Source organism: Xenopus laevis, chromosome 9_10L (assembly GCF_017654675.1).
Source record: "Xenopus laevis strain J_2021 chromosome 9_10L, Xenopus_laevis_v10.1, whole genome shotgun sequence".
Lineage (NCBI taxonomy): Eukaryota > Metazoa > Chordata > Amphibia > Anura > Pipidae > Xenopus > Xenopus laevis.
The window spans coordinates 126,517,236-126,528,432 of NC_054387.1; the positions used below are offsets into that span (position 1 = coordinate 126,517,236).

The following is an 11,197-nucleotide window of genomic DNA, read 5'->3' on the forward strand; positions in this document are numbered from 1 at the left end:
TAAGCTGATTTTTCACATGCAGGGAAGGTTAAAAAGAACCAAGCCTCCTTGATTATGTAAGTCATTTCAGGTGTCTGTCTCCTTTTAGGCTCTACAAATTCCAAGATTCTAGAAAATAGCTTTTATATCTAAACAAATATATGTAATGCACAGGGTCACTTGGGTTAATTTATGGAGAATCTGGTGTAAAATACACATACACATGCTATATTTAATGCTCTTACAAATGCTCACACATTCTCAGTGCTCAAACTAAGCAGGCATGAATGCTCATATTACAGAAACACAATCACTCACAATACCGACCCATCTTTGATACCGCACAGATTTCTCACACTATGGAGTCAAACATTATATACACAAACTACGTTCATCCTTGAAATCTCAAAACACAGGTGTTCTATACACATAAGTCTGTGTCCTGATAATTTGAAAAGTGAAATGGAAAACCAAACAATAGTGAATATGTTAGTTCTCACTGGTCTTCTAGATCTTCCAAGTCTTCAGTTTCCTCTGTTCCTGGTGTTTCTCTTGATCTACCTTATGACTTTAACTGGAAACCTTCTTATCCTTTTCCTGATTATCACTGATTCCCATCTTCACACCCCCATGTACTTCTTCCTTGGAACCCTGGCATGTCTGGATATGAGTTACTCCTCAGTGACTGTCCCAAGGATGCTCTTTGATTTACTCACACAAAAAAGAGTAATTTCAGTGACAGCTTGTATAACTCAGATCTACTTCTTCTTATTTTTCTGTACATCAGAAGTGTCTCTGCTGGCAGTGATGTCCTGTGACAGATACATTGCCATCTGCCGCCCTCTTCACTACATGCAAATAATGAGCTGGAAGGTTTGTGTTCAGCTTGTATCTATTGTTTGTGTTTTTGGTGCTGCACAATCCTTGTTACACACTGTTTTTTTAAGTAAATTGCTATTTTGCAGGACTGGTGCTTTGCAAAATTTCTTTTGTGACCTGCCCCAGTTCCTTGAGGTCTCCTGTAGTGACACATTCATTAATGTATTTCTTATATTTATCATGGGAATATTGCTTGGAGTAGGCTCTTTAGGAGTCACCTTTTTCCCATACATCACTATAATCACCACAGTACTTAAAATCCCATCAAAACAGATGAGATCCAAAGCTTTCTCCACCTGCTCCTCTCATCTAACGGTGGTCTTTATATTTTACACTACTATTTTCTTCAACTACTTTCGCTCATATTCAAATGATAAGTATGGTGAGGACATTGTGGCTTCTATACTTTATGCAGTATTAACTCCATTTTTAAATCCTCTGATCTACAGTTTGAGGAACCAGGAACTTAAAGCATCCCTAAAAAGAAATCTGCAAAGGCTGGAAATCCAAACTGGACAAAAGATATCTACAATAGTTGAAGAACAATAATTTAAAAATGTCTTTAGAAAGTGCTCCTACAATCAATTTTTTGTTAGAATTGATTTCTATTAGCACTCATTACTAAATGCAAGTAAGGGAACATAAAGAAATAATCATAATGTTATATAATTTAGTGTACAATGCTTAAAAATGTATTACACTAGATAATCAAAGACTCAAAGTGGCAGTGTCTTAATGTCCACATTTGAAAACTCCTTATCCTGCCATAAAGAAATACCATTGTATGGTTGTAAAAATGTTTTCCAAACCTCCAAGTCTCATTTGTGTTCCTTGTTAAATCTCATGAAGTGGTATGGTTTCTTAATACCCTCTGTTGCCAGTGATAGACGTCTGGAAAAATTCCGTCCTGCAGGTACAATCTTACAAGCAAAATTTAATCTACCCAATAGTGATTGTAAGCTTTTCAATGTGATTTTCTTAAAATTCACTGCTCGCAATAGCTCAGTTAATTTGTCAACAGGCAGTTTACATTGCATACAATAGCAAACAAAATGAGCAGGCATTTCCAAAGATCACTCCTCCAGGCAGTCTTGTCAAATAATAGGTAACTTTATTCCTGTATACAAGGTGTCAGCCTTACGTGTTTCATATCACACTAGAGTAGCCTATGATTAAGTATCAGTGTGATATGAAACACCTATAGATTTACATCCTGCCTCCCACAATTTCCTTCATTGAAAGCCTTTTTGTTACTGACCGACGGGCTTCCGGTTCCTTGCTCGCCAGTCCCTGCTAGGTCTGTTGGTATTCATAAGCCAAATCCAAAGATGATATTTTTATGATCCATTCCAGTAATCAAGGTACAGACATTCTTTGCCTAAATTCTTCATCATAGCGAAGTCAGGCTGTACCACCATGGAGCCTAAAAGCCTCCAAAATCATTTCTAAATAACAAAATAAATAACACTTTTTTGGCATACTGTACGTTCCCCACTTATACTTGCCAGGATGGAAAAAGCTTGAAGCCAGTTTCCAAATGTGTGTGGAATAAACCTAAACCTCCTTTTATCCTCATCCTCCTGTTTACTGGCTTCTTTTCCCCATTCCCACTTGTCCAGATTAAATCTTTCAATGGGTAAAAGCATAAAAAAAATCTATATATTCATTTTTCCATAACTTTTCCTTAATTTCATTGGACAAATATTTTCTTTATTTGCTTCCTTATCCTTTTCCATGCACTTACCAACACAAAAAGTACCTGCTTGACAAGGGAAGTTCACCTCATTGCTCACGTATTTTACTGAGTTCAATATACCTCCTTCTTTTACCATAGGAGAAGGAATTCTTTCTGGAATACTTACCATATATTTGATATACCCGTATCAATTAAACTGGGATAATTTGTCTTATTAATGCTTTCCTGCCCAACTGTGACGGTTGGCACCCTAAATCCCGAACCGATGCCAAGCACCCTGGTCTTGGCTCGTACTTCTGCCTGTAGCAGCCGCCTTTGGCCTCGGGAGGAGCCCTCAGCTACTCAGATGCCGCCAGGTCTTATAACGAGAGGTGCAAGGTGAGGGGTTCTAGACAAGCAGAGGAGCACAACTATAAAGCAAAGTCTTTGGGCAGAAGGTCGTGGTACAAGGCGTTGAGACAGAATCGTAGTCAGATCAGGCCGGGTCGGGGCAGGCAGAGTACAAACTAAGTCAGGCAGGCAAGGGTCAAACCAGGAAGTCAATCAGAAGGATTAGGCAGAAGAGGTAGTCGGTAATCAGGCAAGGGTCAGGATAGAGAAGGCAAAATCGTCAAAAGCCAGGCAGGGGTCAAAACAGGAATCAGACCAGAATCAAATAGCTCAAAGCTTAAACACCAGCAGGATAAACCTATAACGGGCAAGGTCTGAAAGCCCAAATGGGTCTTTTAAAGTGTTCAATTTTCACGCCATTGCGCACATTTGTGCACCTGCGTCATTACACCAGCGCGTCCGCGTCCATATAAACAAAGAGATGCGGGCGCACGGGCCCTAAGAATCCAAGATGGCAGCTGAAGAGGAGCGACGTAGCGGGCGTCCCTGCCGCACCACTGGACCACCAGGGTGAGTGCTTTTTATTACACCAACATTTCTACCTCCAACCCTCCAACTACTGTATATGCATGTAAGAGGCAGAGGCCAATTTCAGCTCAACTGGTAAAATATTGTTTTTCTAATAAAGTACTTGGCGGCGTGCAGCAGTGAGATGTAATGCAGTACAGTAATAGTGTGCCACAACAATAACAGAGCCTCAGGCTACTCACTTTGAACATACAGTACTGTATTAGCTGCCTACAGGGCACAGGTGAGGCCTAGAGATGAGCAGCAAGACTATGCTCCATTATACAGTGTCGTTTCTAATGAATCATTTAGGGCGAACTTGGTTGCTTGAGCACAAAGCTATGGTCATGTGTCAAATGAACCATTACGGGACTGCCACATAAAAAAGGAAGCTGAAGTGCCAACTCTCTGTCACACAAACAATAGCACAAGCGAGTACACACACAAGAAATAACATTTGTGATGCCCTCAGCACCAAACCGGCTATTGTAGCTCCTGAATCCCTAAGCATCTCCCTCCCGACACCCTATTATCTGTCAAAGCCATTTTGCTGCAGCACGCTTCTGTTGCGTACCTGTAGTTACATAATCCCCTTGCTTGCGTAACTCTCGCATTGTTTTGTAGGCTTCTGGATAGGTGTGCATGCAACATCAGCTGCTCCCATATGCATGTCCCTTCACTGGCTCCCAATCTCCTCTAGAATCAAATTCAAATTACTTACACTCACATTCAAGGCCCTTAATAATGAAACCCCTCCCTATATTTCATCTCTAATCTCCAAATACTCTCCTTCACGAAACCTTAGCTCTGCTTCTGATCTTCGCCTCACTTCTCCTCTGATCACTTCTGCCCATTCTCATCTACAAGACTTCTCTCGGGCTTCTGCTTTTCTCTGGAACTCTCTGCCACAAGCTGTCAGACTTTCTCCTTCTTTCCAAACTTTCAAGCGCTCCTTAAAGACCCATCTGTTTAAAGAGGCTTATTCGATGTACCTTAATTAATCATTGCTGTATCAAAAATGACAAAGTGTTTATATAATCCTAATGTCTCAGTTGTACCTAACCTTTGATGGCATCTGCGATCGCAAGATACGGGGAACTTTTAATTGCTGAAGTACGAGGTATTTTGAGGTGAAAATTAAGCAATTTGATAGGGAGAGGCTTCATAAAATCAGTGCAAAATGTGGGAAATGGAAACGCAAAACCCAGGAAAAGAGCCCAGATACATTAAAATTGGTGGGAATGCAAAAAAAGGCGTAAAAGGCGGGAAAACATTAAATCAGGGACATAAATTCGGGGTTATACTGTATATTTGTGTGTTTAGTGCTACCTTATAATAAAATATAATAAAATATAGCATAACACAATTCAGAAATCTGCTGGGCCATTATATATGACCTGGGAATTGCTGACATGTAATGAGACTCAGGAGAGTCAGGTGGCTTAGACGGAAAGCTTTTATAGCTCATTTCTGCTTTCTGATCTCACAAAAAGTCCTGAGATTGGATGTAAGGTGCATTATGGAATACACAAAACCAAAGAGAAGAATATCATTTATAGAGAGGCAGAAGCCAGAAATATGACCATGCAACAGCAATGAGTTATTAAATAAGAAATCTTCCAAACACTTATGCAAATCAGAGTGTCTGGAAAGGAGTATAATACACAAAAGCCATGAATATCTTGTAAATTATATCCTTATAAATGGTGAGTTCTGATGTCATCAGTTATAAACGGTGAGTTCTGATGTAATTTCTGTCACATGACTCACTGAAACGTGTGTATTATAATAAAGAAAGTACCCCCAGTTGCAAAATATGAGGATATTAGAAGTTACCGAGGAGTTCCATGACCTGTATAAAAACACTCGGCCTTCGGCCTCGTGTTTTTATATGGTCATGAAACTCCTCGGTAACTTATAATATCCTTATATTTTACAAGAGGGGGTACTTTATTCACTATATAATGTTGGTTCAAAGGTTTGCCCTGTACATAGCATTTATTTTGCCTATACTGTACAACTTCTGTTGCATAATTTTCCCATATCTAATGGGCTGTGTATACAACTACCTTCTTAGCAATTCTGTAAAAGCATTGTTTTGGTATTTTATAAGTGTAAGTTTCAGTTAGACATGCACCGAATCCACTAGTTTGGGATTTGGCCCAATTCAGGATCTTTCATGAAGAATTAAGCTGATTTTTCACATGCAGGAAAGGTTAAAAAGAACCAAGCCTCCTTTATTATGTAAGTCATTTCAGGTGTCTGTCTCCTTTTAGGCTCTACATACTCCAAGACTCTAGAAAATAGCTTTTATATCTAAACAAATATATGTAATGTACAGGGTCACTTGGGTTAATTTATGGAGAATCTGGTGTAAAATACACATACACACGCTATATTTAATGCTCTTACAAATGCTCACACATTCTCAGTGCTCAAACTAAGCAGGCATGAATGCTCATATTACAGAAACACAATCACTCACAATACTGACCCATCTTTGATATCGCACAGATTCCTCACACTATGGAGTCAAACATTATATACACAAACTACGTTCATCCTTGAAATCTTAAAACACAGGTGTTCTATACACATAAGTCTGTGTCCTGATAATTTGAAAAGTGAAATGGAAAACCAAACAATAGTGAATATGTTGGTTCTCACTGGTCTTCTAGATCTTCCAAGTCTTCAGTTTCCTCTGTTCCTGGTGTTTCTCTTGATCTACCTTATGACTTTAACTGGAAACCTTCTTGTCCTTTTCCTGATTATCACTGATTCCCACCTTCATACCCCCATGTACTTCTTCCTTGGAACCCTGGCATGTCTGGATATGAGTTACTCCTCAGTGACTGTCCCAAGGATGCTCTTTGATTTACTCACACAAAAAAGAGTAATTTCAGTGACAGCTTGTATAACTCAGATCTACTTCTTCTTATTTTTCTGTACATCAGAAGTGTTTCTGCTGGCAGTGATGTCCTGTGACAGATATATTGCCATATGTCGGCCTCTTCACTACATGCAGATAATGAGCTGGAAAGTTTGTGTTCAGCTTGTATCTATTGTTTGTGTTTTTGGTGCAGCACAATCCTTGTTGCACACTGTTTTTTTAAGTAAATTGCTATTTTGTAGGACTGGTGCTTTGCAAAATTTCTTTTGTGACCTGCCCCAGTTCCTTGAGGTCTCCTGTAGTGACACATTCATTAATGTATTGCTTATATTTATCATGGTAATATTGCTTGGAGTAGGCTCTTTAGGAGTCACATTTTTCCCATACATTACTATTATCACCACAGTACTTAAAATCCCATCAAAACAGATGAAATCCAAAGCTTTCTCCACCTGCTCCTCTCATCTAACGGTGGTCTTTATATTTTACACTACTATTTTCTTCAACTACTTTCACTCATATTCAAATGATAAGTATGGTGAGGACATTGTGGCTTCTATACTTTATGCAGTATTAACTCCATTTTTAAATCCTCTGATCTACAGTTTGAGGAACCAGGAACTTAAAGCATCCCTAAAAAGAAATCTGCAAAGGCTGGAAATCCAAACTGGACAAAAAATATCTACAATAGTTGAAGAACAATAATTTAAAAATGTCTTTAGAAAGTGCTCCTACAATCAATTTTTTGTTAGAATTGATTTCTATAAGCCCTCATTACTATATGCAAGTAAGGGAACATGAAGAAATAATCATAATGTTAAATAATTTAGTGTACAATGCTTAAAAATGTATTACACTAGATAATCAAAGACTCAAAGTGGAAGTGTTCTAATGAGTTGAATAGTAGTGATAAGTTGGCCCATTTTCACCAAATTGCAAAATATCACATTTTCAGTCATGGGTAGTCATTTTTATGTGTTTTTTCAATCAATATGTATTTTTCTCCAGCAAAACAAAACATGTAGATATACATGTAGAAACATATTTAAATACGTAGGAATACTAATAATGAGGGCGTGCCTATGGGCTCAACAGGGCGGACATAATGTAGGCTCTATGTCCATATTAACAAAATGAATAACCATAGATCTGGACCTCCAGCCTACACTTTCTGGTGCAATAATGGGGAAAAAAACATGACCCTGGAGTGAGACATGGAACAGCTCTCTCACAGCCCAGTTCCCAAGATGGTCCCATGGCTATTTAACGCTTCCCAGCAACTTGCCTCACAAGTCCCACAACAGAGGAGATATTCCAACTACAAAAGCATTGGCTCTGCAGCTGCCAAAAAACTGGTAAGATATGCCAGAGACCAACTGTAATGGTTGGCACCCTAAATCTAGAACCGATGCCAAGCACCCTGGTCTCGGCTCGTGCTTCTGCTTGTAGCTGCCGCCTTTGGCCTCGGGAGGAGCCCTCAGCTACTCAGTAGGGATGGGCGAATTTTTTCGCCTTGTTCGCCGCTAAAATGACGCCAATAGACTTGTATGGTGTTGTGTGTCAAAAACAACTATGACGCCCATAGACTTTAATGGGCGTCAGCGACATCTCGCCAGCGGTGAATTTTTGGCGAAACGAAACCGGTCAAATTCGTCCATCCCTACTACTCAGATGCCACCAGGTCTTAAACGAGAGGTGCAAGGCGAGAGGTTCTAAACAGGCTGAGGAGCACAATTGTAGGCAGAGTCTTTGGGCTGACGGTCACAATACAAGGCGTTAGGCAGAATCGTAATCAGATCAGGCCGGGTCAAGGCAGGCGGAGAATAATCATAGTCAGGCAGGCAAGGGTCAAAACCAGGTAGTCAATGAGAGGGTTAAGCAGAATCGGAGTCGGTAATCAGGCAAGGGTCAGGTTTCAGAAGGTAGAATAGTCAAAGCCAGGCAGGGTGAAAAACAGATTCAAACAGGATCTGAATCGAATAGCTTAAGCTCAAAATACCACAAGGATAAACCTATAACGGGCAAAGTACTATAGCTTTAACAAGCTATTTATACTTTCAAATTTCGCATCATTGCACGCTAGCGTCATTACGCCATTGCGTGCTGGCATCATTATGCCAGTGCTACTGCGCCTTTAAATAAAGCAGAGGCGCTCCACGTTCGGGAGAAGAGGAGCGGTGAGGCGGGTATCCCCGCCGAGGGGGTGGCAGGCATCCCTATCGTCCCCCCACTAGTCCACCAGATACAGCTTTTATTACATTACCCCCCTCTCTAGGGGGGGCCACTGGACCCCCAGGTCTCCCAGGAAAATTAGAATGAAATTGCTTCATGAGACGATCAGCCCTAATATCACCAACAGGAACCCAAGAGTTTTCCTCAGGACCGTAGCCCTTCCATTTGACCAGGTATTGTAATTACCTCGCACTAGGCGAGAATCGAGGAGCTCTTGGACAATGAATTCAGGCTGACCTTCTACCAACATTGGGGGAGGAAAAGACTGCTGGCATACCTGTGTGGCAGGTTTCAGGAGGGAAACATGAAATTAATTAGAAATTTTGAAGTTATCAGGAAGTTTGAGATGAACAGAAGAAGGGTTCATTATTTCAATGATGGGATATGGACCAATAAACCTGGGCCCCAGCTTGAGAGAAGGGACCTTAAGCTTAATGTTTTTTGAAGGAAACCATACAGTCTCCCACCTGATCAGTGGCGGAACTACCGGGGGAGCAGGGGGTGCGAGCGGGCCAGGGCCCGCACCCCCTCAGGGCCCCCCAGGAGCCCGCGCGGCACTGACAAATGCGGCCGTACGGAGGGGGGCAGGGCCCGGCTGCGCGTCCCGCCCCCCTCTAGTGACGCTACTGCACCTGATATTTGGGTGCCTCTCTACGAGACCTAGGAGCTGCTTTTTTCTGAGCGGCCGTAGCTGCAGAAAGAGAATCGTGCACCCCAGACCAAATTTTGGCAAACTACTTGATAGAAGAATTGACAGAGGGTACAGGGGACAAAGAACCAGAAAAAGAAAATGTTTTGGGATATAAACCATTAACAATAAAGAATGGAGATTCACCAGTTGAAGAATGAGTTGCATTATTGTAAGCAAATTCTGCCCAGGGTAATAGTTCAGCCCATGAGGACTGGTTATCAGACACATAACACCTTAGAAATTGTTCAAGGGACTGATTAACCCTTTCAGTTTGACCATTAGTTTGAGGGTGATATGCGGTAGAAAAAGATAACTCAATTCCAAAATTGCTCTCCAAGGGGCAAATTCACTAACCACCGAAGCGCCGAACGCTAGCGTCAATTCGCTAGCGTTTGGCATTTTCGTTACTGCGCAAATTCACTAACGAACGCTGGCGTAGTTTCGCTAGTGTTACTTCGCACCCTTACGCCTGGCGAATTTTCGCTAGCGACGTAACTACGCAAATTCACTAACTTGCACAGTGTACTGAACGCTACCTTTTACGCTAGACTTCCTTCTCCACCTCAGACCTGGCGAAGCGCAATAGAGTAGATAGGGATTGTTTAAAAAAAAGTCAAAATTTTTTCTAAGTCCCAAAACACGCTGGCGTGTTTTCTACATTATGGGTGATAGGCTGAAAAAGCTCGAAAAATTTTTTGGGGCTCCCCTTCCTCCCCCCTACATTTCCTGACTCATGGCAACTTACCTAGGCAGTGGGCACATGTGAAGGGCAAAATAAAAATTTTATTTGCTGATTTGAAGGTTTTCTAGGCATTTGTAGTGCTGATACGTATTCCTCCATTGAAATTTGAATTTGGCGCCGTATTCAAATTAGCCTTCGCTAGCGTAACTTCGCTTTACATAGCGAATCAACGCTAGCGCAACGCCAGCGTTCGTGAATTTGCGCAGTAACGAAAACGCCAAACGCTAGTGAACTAACGCTAGCGTTCGGCGCTTCGCGTCTTAGTGAATTTGCCCCTATGGGTGATAGGCTGAAAAAGATCGAAAATTTTTTTGGGGCTCCCCTCCTTCCCCCTACATTTCCTGACTAGCAACTTACCTAGACAGTGGGCACATGTGTAGGGCAAAATAAAAATTTTATTTGATGAATTGAAGGTTTTCTAGGCATTTGTAGTGCTGATACGTATTCCTCCATTGAAATTTGAATTTGGCGCCCTATGCAAATTAGCCTTCGCTAGCGTAACTTCACTTTACTTAGCGAATCAACGCTATCGCAACTTTGCAACCTTACGCTACCCCTGTGTGCAACTTCGGATTTTAGTGAATTTGCGAAGCGCTGGCGAAACTACGCCTGGCGAAGTGTGGCGAAGTGCGGCGAAGCGCGGCGAAGTTGTGCCTGGCGAAACTACGATTGTTAGTGAATTTGCCCCCAAAACTTTGAAACAAATTGTACCCCTCTATCAGACACAATATTGACCGGGAAACCATGTAACTTAAAGATATTGGAAATGAATAACTCAGCCAAGGTTTTGGCAGAAGGGAGGTGTGGGAGGGAAATGAAGTGGCTCATTTTGCTGAACCTATCCACCACCACCCAAATTACAGTTTTCCCCTGAGAAGGGGGAAGATTAACAATAACAATAAAATCCATCGAGAGATGGGACCAGGGTCTGTCAGGGATAGGTAGTGGCCTTAACAAACCCTGTGACAAATTCCTGGAGGATTTTGATCTTTGGCAAACAGGGCAAGAATCAATGAATCTTTTAACATCCTGCTTAAAGGAAGGCCACCATACATTGCGAGACAAGAGGGACACCGTTTTAGTGATGCCAGGATGTCCCGCCATTTTGGAATTATGGGCTTCACCCAACACCTGTTCCCTCAAATTCTCAGGAACAAATAATCTCCCAGGGGGAGTTTCTACAGGGGCAGA

At 41.5% G+C, this 11,197-nt stretch overlaps 2 protein-coding genes across 2 annotated transcripts; both read left to right on the forward strand.

Annotated features, from left to right (window-relative positions):
• Positions 1-436: 436 nt before the first annotated feature.
• LOC121397990 (olfactory receptor 1G1-like) lies at positions 437-1,407 on the forward strand. Its single transcript, XM_041576315.1, has one exon. The coding sequence runs from the start codon at positions 442-444 to the stop codon at positions 1,405-1,407; it is 966 nt and encodes a 321-aa protein (XP_041432249.1). The 5' UTR covers positions 437-441.
• Positions 1,408-6,104: 4,697 nt separating this feature from the next.
• Positions 6,105-7,046, forward strand: LOC121397991 (olfactory receptor 1G1-like). The gene has a single exon (XM_041576316.1). The coding sequence runs from the start codon at positions 6,105-6,107 to the stop codon at positions 7,044-7,046; it is 942 nt and encodes a 313-aa protein (XP_041432250.1).
• The last annotated feature ends 4,151 nt before the right edge of the window (positions 7,047-11,197 follow it).

What these genes read in the sequence shown, in the direction of transcription:
- LOC121397990 (XM_041576315.1), top strand. Translation starts at nt 442, where the DNA reads ATGGAAAACCAAACAATAGTGAATATGTTAGTTCTCACTGGTCTTCTA.
- LOC121397991 (XM_041576316.1), top strand. Translation starts at nt 6,105, where the DNA reads ATGTTGGTTCTCACTGGTCTTCTAGATCTTCCAAGTCTTCAGTTTCCT.